Source organism: Scardinius erythrophthalmus (genome assembly GCF_964197995.2).
Source record: "Scardinius erythrophthalmus genome assembly, chromosome: 5".
NCBI lineage: Eukaryota > Metazoa > Chordata > Actinopteri > Cypriniformes > Leuciscidae > Scardinius > Scardinius erythrophthalmus.
In genome coordinates, this window is record NC_138225.1 from 49,232,366 (window position 1) to 49,257,414 (window position 25,049).

Genomic DNA, 25,049 nt, shown 5'->3' on the forward strand with positions numbered 1-25,049 from the left:
ATTAAAACCCCAGAGTATTTCAAAATGTCAAACTTGCACACACTCATTCTCCTCTCATATTTGAAGTTTCTACAAATGTACCACTTGTACTTTGGCTGAACAAGATGAAAACATATTTTTTATAGACTGCCTGGCCAAAAAAAAAGTCGCTATAAATAACATGGAAATAAATCCCCCACAACACTTATTTCTATCAAGAGGTGCATCATTTTTTGGTCAAGATCTTGTATTGGCAATGAGTCCAACACTTAGTAAAGTCTCATCCAGCACATCCCAAAGACTTTCAATGAATTTAAGGTCTGGACTCAGAGGTGCCAATTCAAGTGTGAAAATTATTCTTCATGCTCCTCCCAACCATTCTTTCACAATCTGAGCTTGATGAATCTTGACATTGTCTTTCTGGAATATGGCCATGACGTGTCTTCCTACATGGTTGTTTAAGAAATGAAAAGCTTCACACTCCATCAATTAGGGTTAGAAGAACTGTTGCCAAACATGTAACATGCTAGAAACATAATAATCACTGCAATAATGATCCAATCATAGACTATTTCAACATTTGCCTATTTAAATCCAAACAGTGACTTTTTTTTGGCTGGGTAGTGTATTTCTTGGGTCAACAAAAAGTCGGAGTTTGCGATATATTTCTCCTCCCCTACCGCAAAACATTCGCTGTGGCTGGATGTGCTTTAATCTGCTCTATATAACAAGTGGTGCTCACTGCAGAGTCAGATGACATCCAGCTCCACCTCTCTGGACGTCTAATGGGGTGAGGGATAGCGTTGTGGGTAGGGTTAGGATGTGGTTGGATATACAAGCTCCACCCATTAGGCCCAGATTACATTCGTTCCTCCCCGCTGGACGTCTAGTGAGGAGGAGCTAGACGTAAGCTCCACCCATTTGCTCTGCAGTGAGCAGCCTCTTGTATATAAAGACGTTTTCTTATCACATGCACACTTCAAAAAACTGACAGAACAGGTTAAGGTGCTTACATGCTGGGTGAAATTGAGGTAATGGTCAAAAATCTAGCTCTGTCGATCAGTTTATTCTTAAGCTGTTTATGATCTTACACCAATAAAGGAAAACGCTTCAACGTGTTTATATGACCACGCACAATGTCGGCTTATTAAGCATAATCGGTTTAAGAATGTGCATCTCAACACACTCAATGATATGACCAGCATTAACAGCATTATCAGACAGCAAAGTTTGAAACTATTTTCAACACTTTTAAACCCATATTAACAAACACAGAACTTCAGACCGGATTGCAGTACTACTCCTTATCCTGCAGCGAAGGGTTCAGTTGACCTACTGTACCTGGTACGATAATAGTTGAATAACCAATAATAAATAGATGTCTGAATTAAGGATACTGCGTGCATGTTTCTCCTTCAGCGGCGTCTCTGTGGAATTGATGGCCTTACTGATACTGCTGAGCTAAAAAGGAGAGAGAAACAAAAAAAATTACTATGCAAGTTTATATAAATTATGTCATTATTTATTCATCCTCATGTCCTTTCAAAGTGAATTTTCAAGGTCTCCCTGTCAAATAAATACAAAAACAGTAAACCAAAAACATTAGGCATGGCGTCTTGTCATGTGAAGGTTCTATAATTATGTGAAGGCTCACATTAGGCTGTGAGGGACAGACTTCCAATCAGGGCAAATGACAGGGCAAATTCCAATCCGAAGTGAGAAACATTTCAGATTATTATCAATGTTGAAAACAGTTGTGTAAATTTTATGAAATATAAAACTTTTGTAACATTATACACAACCGTTCAAAAGTTTGGGGTCAGTAAGAATTTTTTGTTTTTTTTTGGAAAGAAATGAAACAATTGATTATTTTATTCAGCAAGGATGCATTAAATTACGGAAGCCCTGAACCACAACGTAAAAAAAAAAAAAAAAAGAATTCTAGCATTTCGAGATTAAAGTCGAAATATTTCGAGATTAAAGTCGAAATATTTCGAGATTAAAGTCGAAATATTTTGAGAACAAACTCGAAATATTTCGAGATTAAAGTCGAAATATTTTGAGAATAAAGTTGTAATATTTCAAGAATAAGTCAAAATTACGAGAATACAGTCTTCCGTAGAAGTTCGTATTTATTTATTTTTTTGTAAAGAAATGCACTCGTGACGACACACACACACAAACTTATACGGAAGACTTCTCGTAATGTTTCGACTTTATTCTCGAAAAATGGGACTTTATTTATTCATTTCTTTGTTGCGATTCAGGGCTTCCATATTAAATTGATCAAAAGTGACAGTAAAGACATTTATAATGTTACAAAAGATTCTATTTCAAATAAATGCTGTTCTTTTGAACTTTCTATTCATCAAAGAATCCTGAAAAAAAAATACACAACTGTTTTCAACATTGATAATAATAATAAATGTTTATTGAGCAGCAAATCAGCAGTTATTTAAAAAAAACAGTTATTTTAAATTATAATAATATTTCACAATATTACTGTTTTGTATTTTTAATCAAATAAATGCAGCCTTGGTAAAGAAGAGACTTATTTTAAAAACATTAAAAAAACGTACCGATCCCAAACTTTTGAACTTTTGGTGTGTGTGTGTCAATCTGCTCTTAAAGGGTAACTCTCGCCAAAATTGAAACTAGGCTCTTTTTATTAATCTACCCGAGTCAAACTTTCGAGTAAAAGCATAATTAGAATGGAAACTCCACTTTTAAGTTTGACCGTATTTTCGTTTTAGGTCAAAATGCCTTTTGAATGGGAGTGCTTGGGGCACTTCTATGATAGCATCAAAATCGACATTTTTAAAATACAAAGGAGGCTCGACACAACATAAAACTTTGCTCGAAGTATCACCAGGATCTCTACAGATGAACTCGAGCACTGACTACATTGTTTGTGTACAAAGAGTTTACTAAAAATAAATATTTTGTATGACTCACTTTATCAGTTAGTGTTTCTGGCCGCCGGCATTTTGTCAGTCAAAAATAGTCGATCTCCGTAACAGGGAGGAGAGTAAAGATGGAAAGCTTCTAAAGCTTAGTTCCATATAAATTCACGGATAATTTGTTGTTTTGTCGTTAGTGAAAATCAATATTGATCTTGTATTTGAAAAAGGATCCTCATATAATAATGAAATGATTCAGTGATACAGATCGACTATTTTTGACTGTCAAAATGCCGGCGGCCGGGAAGAACAACAGCTACAGTGAGTTGTTCAAAATCTTTCTTTTTAGTAAACTCTGCGTACACAAACAATGTTCTCAATGCTCGAGTTCATGTGTAGAGCCTCTGGTGATACTTCGAGCAAAGTTTCATGTTGCGTCGAGCCTTCTTAGTATTTTAAAAATAGTGATTTTTGATGCTATCATAGAAGTGCCCCAAGCACACCCATTCAAACGGCAATTTGACCGAAAACGAAAAGACGGTCAATCTTAAAAGTGGAGTTTCCATTCTAATTATGCTTTTAAACGAAAGTTTTACTCGGGTAGATTAACAAAAAGAGCCTAGGTTCAATTTTGGCGAGAGTTACCCTAACTGTATAAGTTAAGCAAAAACACATAAAGCATTAAACACATTTCTTAAGTATGAAACTTTTTTAAACTTAATATGAATCGCAAGGACTTATCGCCCTGGGTCACATGACCATAAACGATTAAATTACTTCCTTGAAGTGACCATCGCATGTTCCCTCCGCTAACAGACTTGTGGAAGGGTCCTTCGTGAAGAGATTCGGTCCTTCATTTTCATTTGGAACACCCCTACAAATGGCGTCCCCGTCCCGAATTGCCCTTCAAGGGTGCAAAAATGCTGTTTGGAATTTGCCCTTACAGTCTTTACAATGGCACACAACCTATAAAGGTCCTAGGTCATGTAATTGTCACAATTTACAACTTTCAAAACTGTTTTGTAATGTGTTTGTCTACTTTTTTGGAAAGACGTTATGCCAGCTGAACAATCGTCTGTTGTTAAACAACAGTATAATCCATTGAACTCATTGAATGTTGGTCTGTGGCTCACTGTACTTCCATCCCTCACAGCCTTGTTTTCTTTCCTTTCAAAAACTGAATTAAACATAAATATTAGCGCCACAATGTGTACCACAACCACAATGCAAGTAGTGCAAGTATACAGTTATGCAAATGCCTTAAGTTTATTTACCTTATTTAAGACATTAGTAACTCTAAGCTAGCTATATTAAACTGTATTCTATGTCTTCTGTTAATTTTCAATTATTTTGACATATTAAGACATTAACAATAGTCAATTATAGGAATTTTTAAACAGAAATATTCCTAGATAACTGCTTTTTACTGCTGCCATTTTGAGAGTTTCATCACATTGCAGCACTATGTGGTACAAGTAATAGCGGTAGAGTTTACAAGTTGTAAATTTAAGTTCTACGAGTAATTCCAACAAGCCGTGAGCACATCTTTGGTTCTGGGATCAGGCGTCACACGAAGTGCTGTGGAACTGCAGAAAAAAGATGTTTTCTCAAAATTAAATATAATCCAATTTACGGATGCAATTTTACACTAGATAAACCTTTGCATGGCAAAATGTATAATTTAAAGCTGCACATTGTATGTTTTAAAACAAGAAAATATTGAAGAAAAAATCTTTACCACTAATAAAATAACCACTCTTTATCACTAGCTCACTAATAATGCGCAGCCATGTCTTCCAAATGATACTACTAGAAATAACAATTATCTTCATTACATTAATTAAATAATTCTTAAAGTCTTACATACTTACTTGAAAATGAAAAAATAATGCAAAAAAAAACAAACAAAAAAAATGAATAAATGACTGACATTATATTATAAATTCTCTTGCATGTTTAGCAGTGAATGATTTCTCAGATCGGCTAGGCCAGGGTATATATAATAAAATAAAACGTTGACAACTTAATCTTGAGTTTGGAAGATGTTTTACAAAATCACAAAACAGAAGCACAGAATTTAATGTGCATGCCTTTGAATGTTGGTCTGTGGCTCATTAATGTGCAAGTGAGATTGTGTTTGTTGGCCCCAAATCTGGGCGAACAAAATGAAGGCAATGGACAGCACAAAGAGCAGATTGTGCAGAACAAAGCATGTCAGCCCGAGGAATTGGGCTGGTTAGGTGCCAAACGCTGGCACACTATCTTAGACAGATGGTCTTCCTATTGGCTAACTTTCATGATAGACCCCGTTTTAGGGGGTTCTTCCCTCCACGGTTAAACTGCCAGCCTCAGTCACCATCCACTTTCAGTGCAACTTTTGTCACTCTGTCTCTAAGGCCCAGTTGTTCAAAAGAAATGTAATCAGATTTTGGTTTTCGGACTAACTCAAATCTTGAAAACGGGTTGTTCAAAAGAAAAAAAGTCTTCTGAAATCGGATTAGATCATGTAATCCAATCTTAGTTTTGATCCGGATCAAACCCTCAGTGAGAGTGGTTCAAAACTCTTTAGTAAGATTGGAACACTTTTGATCCCAAAAATCTGGATTATCCTGTAATAATTTATCCTGACATATTAAAATAATATACATAAGAAATTATTTAAGACATCATTTATTTCCAAGAACACATTATATATAACATAACCATGAGTCTTTGCAATAATCTACAGTAAGCATGAGAAACTATGAAACGAGCTACAGCAGCAATACTACTACTAATGGGTCTGTTAAACTGTGTGGATTTTACATAGTTTAAGAATATCATTGAGAGATGATAGAAGTGTGTTTATGATAGATATATCCAGAAACTTCCAGTGTGTGAGCGGTCCTGCTTCTCATTATGAATCAGAGGATCAGGTCTGTGTGATAAGGGAGCTTTCCACATCACAAAATACACTGTTTTTACAGCACATGGAGTGCAGACGCAGAGAATGATATTTAAGCGCCATCACAGGAAAGATAGCGGAGGATTGTTACCAATGATGTCAGTTTCATTAGGAAATACTTCACAACACTAAAGTAAAGTTGGTTGCATCTTGCGGTTCACACGGACTTTAAGGGTCGGTGCAATGGAAACGATACACCACCCCATCTTGTCACATTGGTTTAAACTGGCAGGTTTTACCATAGATATGTATACGTAGATAGATGCCACATTCGACCACACCAGACACGTTGATGCGTCCGCCATCTTGGAACAGTTAACATGACGTTGTTCTTCACACAAACAAATCAATTAATTTTCATAGAAAATATCACAGCATTGTGAAGCCTATGGCTGTAAAAACCACCAAGCTATAAATTCCATTTGAAATGGGATAACCTTTCAGAGGTGAGAATGTGCCGGATAGCATTTGCCTTAGCAGAGCAGCACATTTTCAGAAACCCTGCATCTTCCCCAGCTCCACCTGTATAGATCTGCAATGGGTAATTCATATTGTACAGCAGCAGCCTGTCTTACTTGCTCACAGCAGCGTGTCGGGATTGTATTGGCAGTAGCAAGTCCCGTACTTTCTCTGCAGCAGCAGCAATAACAGCAGCAGCAGTGTAGCAGATATATTTCACCAAGACCAATCATTGTCAAACCCATTACCATGCCAAACACTCGGAGAGTTGTTATAACAGAACTATACAACGGAACTGAATCAACAGTTCCGCTGCTTTGAAACAATCTGTATGAAGCGCTATATAAATAAAGGTGACTTGACTTGACTTAGCTGTCCACGATGGGCCTAAACCAGCCAAGGTACCAGCACAGACACAATTATCGTAATCAACAAAATGGCAGAAAATATCTAGATTTTTTAATTTTTTTTGTCAATATCACATACCCCTACGAGCATAAAAGAAATCTAAAACCAAAAAAAATACACTAACCACTACATGAGAGTCTCACTAACACTAACTCCATGAAGGTCCACTGAAAAAAACTAAGCAGGAAACTCATTAAAAGAGATCACTGACAGTTCTTCTAACATAATGTGTTAATACAATCAGATAATTAGGACCCTATGATTTCCACAATGCAGAAAAACAAAAGCAGATATGCCTAGAATACAGGCATATAAATGGAATTTACTGTATAGCATGGAATTTGGCAAATTTCGGATTTGGACTAGGACTTTCAAGTCAGTAATTATTACACAGAAACAGAATCTCAACAGTCTTCACAAAAGTCTGGTTAACTTAAAGAAAATATGATAGAAATATCTTACTATTGTATAATAAAATGCTCATTTAAAAATGAATTGTTATATTTTCATTGATTGGATTTTAAAATATTGAAAAATATTTATGAATTCAATTGACATGTTGTTTTAATGAATTAAAGAGGACCTATTATGCTTTTTCACATTTTTATTTACTGTGGTTCTGCAAAGTCACAAAGCACAAATTCACTCCAAAGGGAGTTATTCTCTATATCAGTGCACACTCCCTGAAACACCCGGAAGGTTTTCTTCTGGGAATGAACGTGACACATTATTCCTCATTTAAATAATTCCTAACCAAGGCAAATGCAAAGGAAAAAGACAGGGCAAGGCCTGGTTGAGCTACATTAGTAGTGTGTTGACACTTGTGGTTAGGGTAAGGGGCGTGGCGAAGCAGATGGCCAATCACAACCCACTGGTCCAGTGACCAATCAGAGCACACTGCACTTTTCAGAAAGACAGGGTTCATAGAGACAGGAACTAAACAAAGTGTTACAGTCTAGGAATAGAGGTGCAGCAATAATGAAAAATATGTGAACAACTCATTTTTTTTAAAGGGCACCTATTATGACTCTTTTCACAAGATGTAAAATAAGTCTCTGATGTCCCCAGAGTAAGTATGTGAAGTTTTTACTCAAAATACCCAACAGATCATTTTTTACAGCATGTTTAAATTGTCATTTTTTGGGGCTCAGAAAAACTCGCTGTTTTTGTGTGTATCCCTTTAAATGCAAATTAACTGCTTCTGCCGGCCCAGGGGGCGGAGCCTCACGAGCTCTCGCTCAGAAGAACCAGAAGGACAATCTCAACCAGTGTTGCCAGATGTACGATAATTATCGTATTTGTACGATAATTTTGACCTCTGTACGATGTACGATCAATAATGGAAAAAATCCTATAATGTACGATAATTTCAGAACTGTGTGACACTTCAAATGATGGTCGTTACAATAGGGCTTTCTCATTGATCTAGCTGTGGATTCTACGTCTACCGGGGGAAGAACGTGTAGAGAGAGGGAGCGAGAGACCTTGCGTGTGTGTGCTAGTGTGCCTCACGAAGCGCATGTAAGGACCCAACCAATGAATTGTAAGTGCGGGCGGGTTTTTATCTAAACTCCCGAACCGAATCAGAACTGATTGAAGACTGCTATGTTCATTCTTACATCCATCAACAACACACCTCAATCGCTTAGGAGACATTCTTGTCTTACAGCTGCTCAAGCGTCGAACAATGGCGGACTGTGTCCAGCTCACTCAGGGCGGGTCTATGCTCAAACTGAAGTGTCAATCAACCGTCGTGGGCGGGGCTTGTGCAATTCTACGTCACATTGCACCGAATCTGAGAACAGCTCATTCTGAGACAGTGCTTATGATTTATTGAGATTGTAAAAAAAACACTGGGTGGATTTTTATCATTCTAGGGTGGTTTTGCTCACACACTGCCAACACACATTTATGTTCAAACACCATGTAAAAGTGAATTTTGCATAATAGGTGCCCTTTAACATTTAAGTATGAAAACCTATTCTACAAAATCAAGACTTTGTAAAAGGGTAGGCTAAAATACATGACCTCTTTAATTTAGCCTAATTAAACCATTACAATGGAAAAGATGGATATACATTTTACATAAAACAATTCCAGAGCATGAAATGTAACTCCATTTGGCCATTAGCAGAGCAAAAAACTGTCCCTGGTAGACTTTGTTTCACATGCTTCTCATTTTGCCTACTGTCTTTTTGTGTCACCAAATAGAGGCGGCTAAACTCTCAACACTGAAGGAAACCTGAGCCAGAACTGAGTTTGCCCTTCCTGCTCTCAGTGAATAGAATGGCATTCTATACCTACTTAAAAAGAAAGGACGACTGTGTGAAACTGAGGTACAAGAACACTGGTAAAACATTACATACTGACAGACAACTTCAGATTTTCATACATTTTCATTTCTGGTTTGATTAGCCACATCCAAAGCAATATGCCGACACACGCACATCTGAGTACAATCTATTTTAATGTACTATGTTGTTTGGCAACCATAAACAACCAATGGTTGTTATATTACTAACGTGTAATATGTTTGGCCTCTTGTACCATATTTTTTGTTGTCATAGTTGTGGTTTGTTGTAATGTTTTAGATCACTTTCTTACCCTCAAGCTGTTCCAAACCTGTATGAGTTTCTTTCTTCTGTTGAACACAAAAGATATTTTAAAAAAATGTTGGTATTCAAACAGTTGACGCTATCCATTGAGTTTCATAGTAGGAAAAAAAATACTATGGAAGTCAATGGCTACAGTCAACAGTCTGGTTACCAACAAAAGCTCAGCACGTCAGCAGTGTACAATACACCCTGTTCTTTCAAGGTAACTTCCTCTGCATACACACTCCTGAAGCAAGGACATCCCTACGATCTCTCTCTCACTTTTGTCAGCTCCCGCTAGAGGTCACCACAGAGGATCACTCACATATTTTTTTGGCATATGTTTTAAGCCGGATGCCCCTCCTGACACAACCCACACTAAGAGTGCATTCACTGACTCATGCAAGGACATCCCTACGGTAGGCTGACATATACTCACCACCTCTGAATACTCGCTTTACAGAGAGATAACACAAAGGCAATAGGTTGCTTGGCAACATTTGCCAATGCAGGGCGACCCAACTCACGCGAGAGCTTACAGCAGACTGACGCAAAACACACAGGGCTGCAAAGTAAACAGACAGAACTATGTGGCATAGTTGACCAGTCAGTGAGAAAAGAACATTGAGCTTTTGTGTGAGATCGTTTCTGGCGTTTTGTGTGAGCAATTAAATGAACAGTTCCATTAAAAATGAAAGGTCTGTTAACACCCTCACTCTCATGTTGTTCCAATGACTTTCTTTCATTTAGGCCCAGTTTTTCGAAAACTTTAATCTGGGTCTAGATTGGGAAATGTCATGTTTTGCTTTCCAGGTAATTCTTTTTTTAAAGAAATTCTGGACCGGATCACCCTGATCTAGATACAAACTTTGCCAAATCCCTATTTCCAGAGCTCTAAATGGGACTACATTTCATAATGTTGGCTACTAGCTATGGGTCACTTTTTTTAATTGAAGAGACTGAAAGCAAGACAATTAATGTAGCCTAATAGTTCACCAAAATGAAAATTCTATCATCATTTACTTACCCTCAGGTTGTTACAAACATGTATGAGTTTCTTTCTTCTGTTTAGCACAAAAGAAAATATTTTGAAGAATGTTGGTAACCAGACAGTTGGCAGTAGCCATTGGGGGAAATAAATACTATGGAAGTCAATGGCTACCATCAACAACTGTTTGGTTACCAACATTCTTTAAAATATCTTTTGTGTTCAACTCATACAGGTTTGGAACAGCATATGGGTGAGTAAATGATGATAGAATTGTCATTTTTGGGTGAACTAGGCCTATCCCTTTATATGATATAAAAACCACCATCTATTTCCAATTTCTTTTAAATGGTTAGGCCGCTCATCTGACCCACACAAAATAAATAAACATATACATGCAATAAGGGGTGCAATTGCTAGAAACTACCTCGGACTGGTTCATCTCATCATTATTTTTGAAAGCTGGAAAATTTTATGGGGACACAATCTCAATTGTTTTTAACTTTACTTTACTGCAATGCTTAATAGATAAGCCTACAGCTATGTTTAAACAAATGAAGTGCAAAATATTTAAATGTGTACAATTTACTACATGAATACAAACATTGCCATTTTTGACCAAGTTTTACGTTTTGTGCCTTAAATTAATCCTGAATCCTTCTGCTGGGATCAGGATAATCCAGATTTTTGGGATCAAAAGTGTTCCAATCTTACTAAAGAGTTTTGAACAACTCTTACTGAGGGGTTGATCCAGATCAAAATCAAGATTGGATTACATGATCTAATCCGATTTCAGAAGACTTTTTTTTCTTTTGAACAACCCATTTTCAAGATTTGAGCCAGTCCAAAAACCAAAATCTGATTACATTTGAACAACTGGGCCTTAGAGACAGAGTGACAAAAGTTGCACTGAAAGTGGATGGTGACTGAGGCTGGCAGTCATTAACATTCTGCATTACATTTATTTTTGTGCTACATGGAAGAACAAGTTATACTCGTTATTATAATTTTGGGTGACCTAACCCTTTAAATTACATACCTTTCTGGAAGCACATAACATTTCTGAAAATATTTCATGGTTTAATTTTCTTTATCATAAAACTACTAATTAACTAGGTAACACTTTATTTCGATGGTCCACTCTGCGACTACATGTCAGTTACCAGAGTATTAGTAGACTGTCTACCTAATATCTGCCAACATTTTATTCTGATGCTCACCCAAAATACATACTGACTATAAGTAACTTTATTTGTCAACTACATGTCAACTTATTCCATTTACCCAGACACCTAACCTTAACCTAAAAGTCTACTACTCTAATGAGAGTTAGTTGACAAGCTACTTATAGTATGCAAACCATTACCTGATATCTTAAGTCACTTAGTACTGACTGATCCTCACCATTTTCAACCAGCAACAACACTATGTGTGGGATACAAAGCAAAAGGGAAGAAGAACCTGCCAGACCAGGTTCTTGGTCCTGCATAACTAAGGGGAAAAAATGCAGCCATTGCATCATTAATCATGCAACATCACATGCTTTCTTTTTTTTTGGCAACACTTTATTTTACAGTGTCATTGTACATATGTTACATGTAGTTACTATAATAACTATAAATTAAGCATAATTACATGCAACTAACCCTAAACCAAACCAAACCAAACCCTAATCTTAACCCTGTAGCCTAGTTAGTAGGCTACACGTAGTTACTTAATATTACTCAGTACTTAAATATATGTGCTAATTACAGTCTAACAATGACACCTTAAAATAGTGTAACCCTTTTTATATAGGGTAATTAACCAAATGTATGATGCTTTATCACACAAATTTTGGCCCTCTCCTCTAACAGCAACTTAATAGGTAATGTGAAAAGTATCATTGCTATTGTAAGATCTACATGAAACATGGATTTAAAATATCAAAATGTATGGATAAACCACAGTAAACATTCATATTTATTTATTTCTAATTCAATAATTTGCTTGGAAGCATACACAATTACTTCCTTATTTGTAGGCCTAGCATTATTTGGTGGAATTGTTCAAAATGCTAATGACTAGGGAAAGTGACAACTGAAATGCTATCATTGACTAAAGATTGGTATTGACATATAATTAAACAGAAATAACTTGTCAAGACACTTACAATAGACCTTAAAAAATCTAATTATATTTACTTGGGGTTAAGGAACACATTCCAGACATAGATCTATGTCTGGTATGCGTCCCTTAACCCCAAGTAAATATGGTTAGGTTTTTTAAGGTCTATTGTAAGTGTCTTGACAAGTTATAGTATAGTATAGTATAGTATAGTATAGTATAGTATAGTATAGTATAGTATAGTATAGTATAGTTAGTATAGTATATCTATACATACTTTTGTGACATCAAGAGTTTGATATTTAATGGCCTGAACAGAAGATATATTCTTCTCCTTCTCAATATGCCAAAAAAAATAAATAAAAATAATAATTAGTGAATACTATAGTTATTTTTCTTCTTTATTCAGTTGGATCTTTTTTGATTAAGATGTTTCTGTTTAATTCCCTTGAAATGTTCAAAATTAGTAATATAAGACTGCAATTCACTACCATGCTTTCAGATCTTTTGTTTTTATCAGTCTGTCTATTTAAACTTTTTAATCAAGATTAGCCCATAAATGCATGCATGTATACTGTTCAATATTATCCCAGTTTAATTGTTGATGTGATTTGTATTAGGCTATAGTAATATGTCTCAGCATTTTTATTTATTTATTTATTATTATTATTTTTTATTTGGCAAATAATAGAGAAAGATGTGACTGTAGTTTGCTAAATCTAGAGGAACCGTAAAAAACAATCTATGGCATAAATACATCGTTTTACTTTGATACAGTTTACGTCATCCCTCTGACAGTGCACATGGGCATCACAAATCATACAGTCCAGTCAGATAATCCTGGAAGCAGTCTAGAATTAATAATCCTAGCCAAAAGAATAACATATGTTAATATCACGTGGTAAACATTTGTGTTCTTCTTATCATTTTGTATGGACAGGTTCAACGAGTCCCCGGATGACGTTATGTCAAATAAACTGGTCTTGCCAGTTGTTGAAAACATATTGTTTCGTTTCGGCAAGTTTGAGTTTAACACTTTAAATAAATGTTTTTGGAAATACGCTAAAACTGCACTAGTGTAGATGAGAAAGTGCCTACGCAAGCTGTGTTTGTAATCGTGCATCCACAGTAATGTAGGCTATCCTGCTGGTTAAAGTGTACACCATATTACGTCGTAAAATGTAGTCATTGCTAGCACAGTATCCACATAAGAACGCTAACCATTAGCATCGTAACAAAATATCAACTATACATAGGTTGCCATACCTGCTGTTTTTCGAAATGATCTCTCTCGCCTCCTAACATCGTTTCCGTCCTCTTGCTTTTAACCCGCGAAGGCACCTGTCGTATTGAATTCATCCTTTATGGTGCTCTCGTGGTTTATGGTTAACAAACAGTTCCCTAGCGTATCGTGTTATGCTCCAAAGTATCCGTCCTTAGACAGTCCAGTGTGGCGGTGTGAGGGTTGTTTTCTTGCGTGTTGCGACGCTAAGTAGGACATGGAGGAAAAACCTGTTCTGGCTTCGTGGCTTTGCTTGCCGGTTTGAGTCGTACTACAGCATTGCTGTCTGTGGGAGGAGTAATAATGCGCGTTTTAATAACGCCTAAGCTGACATCTGGTCAAGAGAGTTCACATATAAAGTGATAAATCATCGCAGAGGTGCTACCTTTGCGTCATACGCGCTACAGTATACAGTACACCCCATCTGAAACTTACAATTCAGCTTCTATTTCTATTTAGAAGACATATGGGTTTCAGCAGGTCTGATTATCAGTTATCAAAAAGTTAATGAATAAGGAAAATAAGAGTTTATAATGAAAGTGATATTTAAAAAATAAAGGCTACTTCCAAAGTCACAAAATAAAACAAAACAAAGAAAAAAATCTGGTACAAGTTAAATTCAATGTTTGATCAACAGGTGAGTTGAACCAAACAATACCATTCAGGCCTTCAGTTTAAGCTTTATTTCATGATGAGTGATTTATCCAAGACCAGGAAAATGCCAAGCTAGTCAGAGCTGGCAAAAGATATGAGATGAGCGACTCTTTCTTTAGTCACTCTTTTTTTTTATGGAATATTGCAGTTTTGTCATAGCCTTATTTATCCATGCACAACAGGGCTGTGCATAGACGTTGGTTTATTTGTTAGAATTTTGTTATGTAACTGAAATGTTTCAATCTTAAAAATATATATATTTTTGTGTGTGCAAAATGCAGGATATATAAACGGCTTACACTTCCAGATTGATTCAGATGTGGTGTATGGAGACTGTTTGTTTGTGTACCACTGCGTGTTTAATCTACATCAAGCCCAATAGATTTTTTTTAACAGTGAGATTATTTGGTGACATGTTATATTATGTGTCTTTAACTACCATGTACTAACATTTCAATTTATCGTTTGATACAATGCATTTATTATGTACATGCATGTTTTTACATAGTGCTTATATGTATGTATGTATATATATATATATATATATATATATATATATATATGTATATATATATATATATGTATATATATATATATATATATATATAGTACATCGATAATTATAGCCTTCCCTTACACCTTAACCCACCTTTAAACCTAACCATACCCACCAAACCTGTCCCTAACCTACCTGTATACAGAGGTGGACAGTAACAAAGTACATGTACTTGAGTACTGTACTTAAATATACTTTTTAAGTATCTGTACTTTACTTGAGTATTATTTTTTTCTGGAAACATTTTACTTTAACTTCACTATACATTTGAAAGACAAATATCGTACTTTTTACTCTACTACATTTCTGTCAAGGTCCTTGAAGAGAATCAATCAATACAAACTAACTTAAGATGGACAATAAGCTTATCCTAGAGCTGTTGTAAAGCCTAAACAATCAGTTATGGTAATTTCCTATAATCATTGTAAAGCTACTTTGAAACAATCCATATTGTTAAAAGCGCTATATACATGAAGGTGACTTGACTAGAAAGTAGTAATGTCAGTTAGGGGATGATTTTGGTTGCATTTTGGTTGGAAAAGAAAGTTGGGTCGACATTAGAACCCGACAGATGTTGGTTTCTGATGTCAACACGATTTTCATTTTCAACCACAATACCACGTCTGTCCAATGCTGGAGATTAACGTCAATCTGACGTTGGATTCTGACATCAATCTGATTTAAATTTTCAACGTTGGATTTGGTCTTCTAAATGCAAATTTTGTCATTGTTTTGGAGCACACTAGCTTATAGCAGTTTTAGTAATATTCATACTAAAAGCCCAAAAACTTTAAAATTTGAGGGAACAGCCATTTGGGTGTCCGAAACCATTGTGGACATTATTGAGTGCGCTTATTCAATTTCACATTCAATCCCACTGCTGGAACTGTGTTCTAGAAATGCATTCGATATTGATATGAGGGTAGGGGCAGGCATAGATTCAGAGGCATAAGGTACTGTAAGTATTACATACAACAATAATAAAACAATGCATTGACATTTACTTTTGATACTTGGGTACTTTAAAAACAAGTACTTCTGTACTTTTACTTAAGTAAATATCAGTCTTTACAACTTTTACTTGCAACAGAGTAATATTTGACCAGTAGTATCTTGTACTTTCACTCAAGTAAGGAAGTTGTGTACTTTGTCCACCTCTGCCCGTATACCACCTCTATGGCACCAAAAGTCTTTTGCAGTACAACATGAACACAATAAATACATTGCACTTATTTTTTTAAGCAAGTACATAGTAGTTAAAGACACCTAATATAAAGTGTGACGAATTAAATCACTTTCATGATCACTTATCACCAAACAGGAGTAAAACATAATCAAGAAAACAAAAAATCTGTCAGAGGTGTTTACTGATATGGAAAATGACAGAAGGCATTTTATAAATTTAATCATATACACAATGTTATTATTGCATACTGTTTGTATGTAGCTACAACAATATAGTGAAGTGCAAATAGTATCTGGTACTATTTGCATTAACTAATATCGAACTAATATTTACAAAATAACTACAATTTTCACTTTGTGCAATGTCAGACAAAAACAATTGGTAAATCCAATAAACAAACTGTAGTTCTTTCATTCAATTAAAGTCGGCCTGTAATTCCATCACTTCACTAGACCTGCCCTGTTTACTGAAAGATGTATACATTTCTTTATGCACAAGTGATAGATTAAAGTTCAAAGTCTCACTACAGCAGCAGTGTAATATGTGCTTCTTTCAGATAAGGTTGGAACCAGGAGAATGAGATCTTTCTTTGACATTCTCAAAAGATTACAAGCCATTTTTCTGGGAAATTAAATGGAATAATTTTTACAATTATTAGTCACAGGGAGCAATAAACGTGTGGAGCATCTTACATTCATCACAGTATTCTATCTAACAACTGCCATGGAAACTGTTGCTCACATCAGCTAACTTTAATTAGAGTACAACTATCTATTATCTAATGATAAACATGAACTAAATCATAAAATACCACTACTGGCTAGATTCCCGAGGAATGTCAAAAATTGAGTCATTTCATCAACCTACCAGCAAGTGTGCTTGAGAAACACTGAAATGAATAGGGTTCAATGCTGGAACTATTCAGTGTTTGGAACTATTGGTTGCCCAACGACGCATTACTTCTGCATTCTTCAATGCTTATGGTAGTCTATCGGCACTCTGTTTTTCAAAGGCTCTGGTCCAAACCAGCCATGGCAGCGACACGCGACGAGGGATGCTCTTGGTCCTTTTTTAAAATGCTCCATAAACACTTCCATATTTTCGAAAAAAGAAATAGTAATTTTTATTTAAATCAGCTGTCTACATACACAATGGTGTTTATATCCACAAAATATGAGTACTGAAATACTATTAAGAAACAATATACAATGTAAAATATGCAAGCAGATAACATTTTACATGTGCAGTCTTGCAATCAGAGTGAAAATACTGTATTACTGCCCACAGATTACAAATAATATATATATTTTTTATCTTATGCTGATGTTTGAGCACCCCTAGATTCCAGTGCCTTTTCCAAAAATACCTGAAGGACAAAACAAAAATTAAATGAGAACCTTAGATTTAATATAACCACAATAAACATTCATAACAAATAAAAAGCAATTAAATGTACAAAAAATTACCCTGACAGGATCCGAGAGAGTGTCGCTCACAGGTGCTGTTTGTCCTCCTTTCATCTCTCTGTATTTCAGATATTCGTGGGCAAAGGAAATGGCCTCTTCTTCACTATTCAAAGGAAAAAAAGGACAGTGAAAGATTCAGTGAAACTATTCTTTTATTCAACTTTGTGTTGGAAACAAGTTATAAGTAACTTGTTTTACTTATAAAGATTAGGAACACCTATCTAATACAAATACCTCCATCATTAAAGCTACACAATGTAACTTCTGGCCCTCTGGCGTTTGAAGTATAAAACTGCAAGTTACTTGTGAAGAAACATTTTTGGAAATTACGCAAGTAACAGTGGATATAAAAAATCTGCACTCTTCAGTTAAAACAGTGTAAGACTGGAGAAACTGGAAGAACTGGAAGAGAGGGCTACTCTCTCTGAGAAAAAGGAAATTAACATTTGAACACTCTTGCATAAGTAAGAACACCATTCGAGACGCACCACACCTCATCACCCCCTCTTTCCCCATCTCTTCTCTTCTCATGCTAAGATCACCTGAAATTCACCTACAAATCTATAAGGTTTAATGTGAACGATTGTCCAACAACACTCTACATGTTTGTGATCATTTGAAATTTCTCAGTGCGACTGGTACAATTGTCTCATCCCCACAGAAGATGCACCGAAATGTTGGTCGCTGAAAATGGCATTTTCCGTTTTCGGCCGAAAGAGAAAAAAAAAAAAGGCAGAAAATATGCACAGAGGGTATTCAGCGATCAGGTTTCCCTCTCTCGCAGCATGTTTTGTAACTTTGCGAGCGGCTCCGCTTTCCGTTCTGTGTGTGTGTGCGCTCTCAGTTCAGTGTGTGTGCGCGCTGCGTTCTCTGCTCAATGCTCCGCTCCGTGTGTGCGCTGCGCCCTGCTCTGTCACTCACAGCCCAAACACTCCACTCACGAACCGATCACGCTCACCGGAAAAGCAAAGTCCACTCAAATAACGTGCCAACATGAAATTTTTCTTGTTTCTGTTTGCAATAGCCTGACAGTGTGCTGTAGCCGTGCTCTCGTTCACTGACCCACTCCCTGCTAGATGCTCACATGCTCTCATAATAATAGCGTTGTAGGACTATACTTTATTTTGATAATTGGTCAAAAAAGGTATCTGTTAAATCTGATTCTGTTGTAATAATATTTTGATATTTAATATTTTTTAATATAGTTGCTATTTTCTGTCTAATTTTTGTGTCACTTTAAATAAAAGTGTGGTTATTTTATTTTGTTGGCTTGAAGTTTTTTTTATTATTATTCAGATTCAGTAAAATTATTGCATTTAATTTAAAAGTCTAATAATAATAATTATACAATTATACAAAAAATGTGTTTAAAATAAATAAATTTCGGCCAAGTGCATCCAGAATTTTCAGTTCCGGCCCAGAATGTTTATTTCGGTGCATCCCTAGTTTTAAGAGTTTAGAGATATGTGGCGGGCGGGTAATGTAAATTGCCCTCTGTCCTCAGTAAGGTGTAAACTGCCAAGGTCTGGGACCATAATTTATGCAGATTCCCATTGTTAGCTCATGTTTCCATTTGAAAGAGGTTCCTGTCTTGGTAGACAGGAGTATTTACAGAAATGTTTCACAGAAAAGATGTCTAGATAAATGATCATATAAATGATCAATAATAAATTGGCATTCTAACCTAAATTTGAGGTTGAGATAAAATGGAGTCAGAAAAAAGTTGAATTGTAATTAAATTACTTCTGAAAAGACAAAACATGCAGAAAGCTTCACCCACTAATCGGAAACTTACAACAGCAGGTTTTTGTGACCTAAAAAAATGAAATGTCACTGTAATGTATTTATTTTTTCTTGTGAATATAAGGGGCTCTTTATTAACATCCCATTACTGTTAGGCCAGAGTAAAATCTGTAGCAGTTCTCTCTGATAATTAGTTTTGCTATATTTGCTTGGACCAGAGAATAGGCTCATTCCTATATATTACAAAGAACCAGAATCTTTTGTTATACGTTATATCTTGATTGTTACTTCTCAAAAAAAAAAAAAAAACACATCAAATCAAATATAAATACTGATTATGTATTGAAAGTAGTTACTTTCCCTAAACAGTATCTTCATGTGAATGTTTAACTTGTAACTCCATGTCTTTCTTTCTTCAAGAAATTAAGGTTTTTGAGGAAAACATAACAGGATTTTTCTCCATATAGTGGACTTCAACGGGGATCAACGGTCTGAAGGTCCAAATTGCAGTTTCTTTATATAGTTTAAAGTTGATATACTTTTAAACCACAAATCTTTGTCTTTCACTAGCTCTGCGATGTACGTCCATGACTTCACTTCACGCATTACGTGGTCACGTTGGAAAGGTTACACGTGACGTGACGTAGGCGGAACGTAGGGTAGGGTGGAAACTCCATCTCATTTTCTCCTCCAACTTTAAAATTGTCCGACATCGTTGTTTCACCTTTTTTTGTAAAGGCCGTTTGACTCAGTCTTTGCACGTTTGCTTTGTAAACACTGGGTCGGTACTTCCTCCTACGTCTCGCGTTGCTCCCCGTTGAAGTTCACTATATAGAGAAAAATCCTGGAATGTTTTACTCAAAAACCTTAATTTCTTTTCGACTGAACAAAGAAAGACATGAACATCTTGGATGACATGGGGGTGAGTAAATTATGAGTAAACAAACAAATCCTTTAGTTGTTGCAGTGTTTGTATTAATACTTCCCGATCACTCTGTTAAGGTTTATTTTGCAATACCCGGTGGTGACTGTACATTATTCCTTGTAAATCTGTTATGTAGAACAGCTTCACCAGTACAACAACAGTTCAAAAAAATGCTGTTTAACTTAGCAAACTCATGAACTGAATCAGAAAAAAATAATGTATGAAATTTCAAGTAGGATCAACTAACCCATTTTGCTCCATAAGGCAGTTCAGCAGCTCCTGCACTAGTTTAGAGAGACCCTTCGAGATCAAGTGCCTCTTCAAATAAGTGAAGTGTTTGGTCTTCATCAACGTCTGGGACTTGCCATTTTCACAAAGGAACGTGAACACCGTGTCTCTGATCTAGTGCAAATAAAAATGAATTAAAATATACAACTGAAGTACTGTGAAAAGATTTGTTTAACAATAAGAGAAGGAATAACCTGTGAAGGAATGCCGGCTAACTCTCCAGTGGTCATGCTTTCCTCTATCTGATCCAGAATGAGGGTAGGGTTGCAGGACAACAGGAAGCTCTATTGTTTAAAACACCCAAAATATTGTTTTAGTGCACACTGAAAATCAAACGCATTATTCAGATCACAGATCAGTGAAACAGGAAAGCTTGTAAACATTCAAAATAAAAATAACAATACTTTATTTTAAGGTGACATAGTTACACGTTACATGTACTTACTATAGTAGTAATAATAGTAAAATATGCACAATTACAAGCAACTAACCCTAAACCAAACCCCAACATTAACTGTATCCTAAGTACGTTAATTCATATTACTCAGTGCCTGTTTGTGAAATTTAAATTAAAGGAAGAGAAAAAAACCTATAATTATTTACTTGCCCTCATAGTATACAAAACTCACACAACTTAGCACTTTTATTTTGCAAAGCATTAAATAGATACAGTATGTGCAAAATGTCCAAGAAACTCTTTTCCATACAACAAAGGTAAACAAAAGGTATATTATTATGGCTTCATTCAGCCTTTTGGGGTTGTAAAGCATTATTCTCCGTAAAACTGCTTTGGAACAATATTGTGAAAGTTTTAAATAAATGTTTCTCTTACGGTTTACACTGTACATCTAACATCACATAGTGGGCAGAAAATGAGATAGGCTGTCAACTTAAAGTGAATATTTTAATATTTTAATAATTAACTTTAAAATTTAATAAGAAATAAAATATACTGAGCAAAATTCTGAATCACAAGCAAATACCTGAACTTTTAATGAATCCTTCACAAATCAGTCTGACAAAAGCTTCACTACATGAACTCCGTGAATCTGTCAGAGCTGTTACTGAATCAAAATCTGACTCCCTTGCAGTCATATCTGTCTTGAAATGAAGTCTTGGGTACTTAATAGAACTTCAGAAATGATGAGTGTATATATAAATCAACAGTCAAAGTCAAGTTTACATACACCATAAAAAAATAAGCATCATAAAATTTCATTCCATTTTTTTTTTAAATGCTTTGATACTATTTTCACAAGCAAATGGTACATTTTCAAAACTTTTAGTTCTAATCTCACAGATAATCAAAAACACACTTAACACACACAAAAAAATATATATTTCAGCATATTTTCAATTATGTTTCAATTAACTCTTTCCCTGCCAGCGATTATTTTTTATTTATTTTTTGCCAGCAATCGCCAGTGTTTTGGCCATTTTCACAAAATTTGTTTGTCCCCCAGAATATTTAGTTGTATGGATCTGAACATGCAATATATCAAAATAAAGAAGAGACCCTCTGTTTTTAAACAAACAAACAAAACAGTTTTATTCTAGCTTCATGCAATCTTTTATCAACACTTGAAGGGGTTTCATAAAAGACTACGTCCAGATCGGATTCAGAATGATGATCAAAACAAAGATGGAGTAGATCGAGTCCATCAACACTCCCAAAGCTTCACAGTCCTAACCACTAACCGTCCTGGGTCGACATTTCACTCGGTAACATTAGGCCGCTTTGATTTATATGCTGTTTATTGTTGATGATCGCATTATTTTTCATATGCATCTGATTACATGAGGCCGCTTGTTTCTGCTTCTTTGCCTGTGTTTTGATCTGGAGATACTGTACTCGTTCAGGAGATGTGTAATAGCGGCCCTTTCCCCAACAGGGAAAGCCGTAAAGTCTCATCAATGACAGGGAAGCGTTTTCTCATAAAACACGAGATATTTACCATTTACTTGTAAAAATAGTATCAAGGCAACTGAAAAAACTAAATTCAATTTTATGATCCCTCTTATTGTTATGAATTGTGAACCTACTTGAATCTGTGGTTCCTTCTTTTTGACACAAGGTATGAGCAAGAGTGTGCCCAAAGAGAAGGCCTGCAGACTGAACTGAGAAAACCGCTTGGCAATGGCAACCAGATCCAAAGTGAATAAAAATGGACATCTAAAAAAAAAAAAAAAAAAAAAGAGAAATGGTTATCTTTGAGTTACAGAGCCCCTAAAGAGACATGGTGGTGGAAAAAATTGGGATGGGATAAAAAATATTTTTCAAAGCTTTGCCTTCTCTCGCAAACTTTTGCGTTCTCTCGCAAATCTTGTGAATTCGGAAAAACACTTTCTGTTTAATGTCCCGCTGGCAGTGTTTCAGACAACTTCATACATTAGCAATTGAGCGTTTCATAGTGTTTTATTTTGAACTTGGACTTGTCAGTGCTTAGCGCTTTTCGGGTTTTGCACTTTACATACGGTACCTTCAGACTTGACTCTCAGTTCTGCTTAGAGATCAATTTATATTATAAAGCTCATTTTGAGGAAAATTAGGTTGTAGCTCATTGTCTGCAGTACTATGATTGGAAAGAGGTGTCAGTTGTGTTTTAACAACATTTAGCTCACAAGTTATTGATCTGGGAAGTTTGAATCAGTGAATATATTACCAAATTTACTGAACTCCTTGAACTAAGCACTGACTGAATTTATTTATGCTTAAGTCCAAGTTCAAAATAAAACTCGACGAACCACTCCATTGTTGATGTACAGAGTTGTCTGAAACATTGCCAGCGGGACATTAAACAGTAAGTGTTTGCCTGAACTCAACAAGATTTGCGAGAACAAAATTTTGCGAGAGAATGCAATAGTTTTGCGAGACAATGCAGAAGCTTTGAAAACAATTGTTTTCCTCCCATCCTATATTTTTTCCACTACCGTGCCTTTAGGTGCTCCATATTGAGTAAATATTGAAGACACAGCAGAAATAAATGATCAAATCACAGATACAATTGAATTATTAAGTAGCAGGACAAAGTTGTCAAAGTATTGTGTAGTGGCAGGAAGAGTATGCACTTTTGAAAAATAAAAATATAAGAGAATGGCTTGTTTAGCCATTATATTTTAATAATTTCTTTGAACTTATTTTCCAATGTAGTGTTGTCACGGTACCAAAATTTCAGTATTCGGTACCAATACCTGTGAAAATCCACAGTTCTCGGTACCTATTTCGGTACCAAAGCTTAATTTTGATTAAATTTACATCTATTAAAGTGTATATCTCACAGCTACAAAGATAGAAACTGTAGTATTAAAAACACTCTACAATAAGATTACATAAATAAATCTTACATAACATTAGATAAAATGACCTAACAATTAACAATAGTTATATACTGTAGCAATTATTCTCCTTGGAATTAATTAAAAAATGTACTAATACATTTTTAAAATCAAAAGTTTTATCTGTTAACATTATTTAATGCACAATGAATGAAGTGAACAAACATGCACAATCAAGTGTTTGTATTAAATAACATTCACAAACATTAATTAATGTTGTAAAAATATATTGTTCACTCAATGTGTTGATGTTAGAAATGCATTAAGTAATGTTAATGAATGACATCCTACTGTAGTGTTGTTACCAAACTATAATACAGGAGATAAAACGTGTTTTATTTGACTTAACTGTACTTTTATTTAATCCAAAACTGCGTTCATCTTTAATTTCAAAAGGGCTTTTTAAACCTGCTAAGAGTTATCCAGCCAAGAATAAGCCTAGAACTACTTTTCTGATGGACTAATATTAATGACATAAATAGGGATGCACTGATACTGATACCAGTATTTGGGTGTCAGTCCGATACTGTGCTCGTAAAACTACCCTGAAACAACCGCACCCGATACCACTTTAGGGGGACCGTTCACATATCGCGTTTTTTGCGTGTACAAATTCGTTTTTTTTTTTTTTAAATGTAGGCTATGCCGCGGCAAGATGAAAAAAATCTCGACATCTCATCTCAAAAGGTCATGTGACAAAAACCAACCGATCAGCTTCGGCCTTTCCATAACAACATCGAAAGCTTGGCCGAACAGCTGATCATAGCTTTACAGGGATGGCTTTTTATTTCTCATCTGAGACCAGATGAGATTGGCTGAAATTCGGGACGGTGTCCGGATACCAGCCATGTCAACGAAACCAATTAATGAAAATTAGCTTATCAATGCAAATTTAAATTCACGCATACGGTATCTTTGCAGAACTTCAAAAAAAGAAACAAAAAAGATGCTGCAGCCAATGAGCAGCCGTCAGGGGCTGGTTGCAGGACGACTCAACCTCCACGGACAGTTTTTATTGTTTTATCTGACAAAAACTACTCAAGATTTTGCTTTAGTATAATTTTCGGGACATTTAGGTCCTGATTCGGGACAAAAGCTTAGATTTCGGGACTGTCCTGAATTTTTTCGGGACATCTGGTCACCCTCCTCTTCATCATGGAGAGCGCTGTTCGCACCGCTTCCTCCTCCTTTCCACAAGTGCTTGCTCTCCTGTGGCATTGGTCATTGCTATGCAA

The 25,049-nt window shown here is 35.6% G+C and overlaps 2 protein-coding genes across 2 annotated transcripts in view; both read right to left on the minus strand.

Annotated features, from left to right (window-relative positions):
* Positions 1–14,106, minus strand: part of hip1rb (huntingtin interacting protein 1 related b) — a 39,376-nt gene extending 25,270 nt beyond the window's left edge. Inside the window, exons 1-2 of the mRNA XM_081365643.1 lie at positions 13,645–14,106; positions 1,377–1,440 (exon numbers count right to left, since the gene is read on the minus strand). Of these exons, the coding sequence (XP_081221769.1) occupies positions 1,377–1,440; positions 13,645–13,737 (157 nt within the window). The 5' untranslated portion in view covers positions 13,738–14,106. The remainder of the gene's footprint in view (positions 1–1,376; positions 1,441–13,644) is intronic.
* Positions 14,107–16,221: 2,115 nt separating this feature from the next.
* The window catches only part of kntc1 (kinetochore associated 1), a 57,202-nt gene continuing 48,374 nt past the window's right edge, over positions 16,222–25,049 (minus strand). Inside the window, exons 56-60 of the mRNA XM_081364816.1 lie at positions 22,522–22,651; positions 20,673–20,762; positions 20,438–20,592; positions 17,523–17,625; positions 16,222–17,422 (exon numbers count right to left, since the gene is read on the minus strand). Coding sequence (XP_081220942.1) covers positions 17,372–17,422; positions 17,523–17,625; positions 20,438–20,592; positions 20,673–20,762; positions 22,522–22,651 — 529 coding nt within the window. The 3' untranslated portion in view covers positions 16,222–17,371. The remainder of the gene's footprint in view (positions 17,423–17,522; positions 17,626–20,437; positions 20,593–20,672; positions 20,763–22,521; positions 22,652–25,049) is intronic.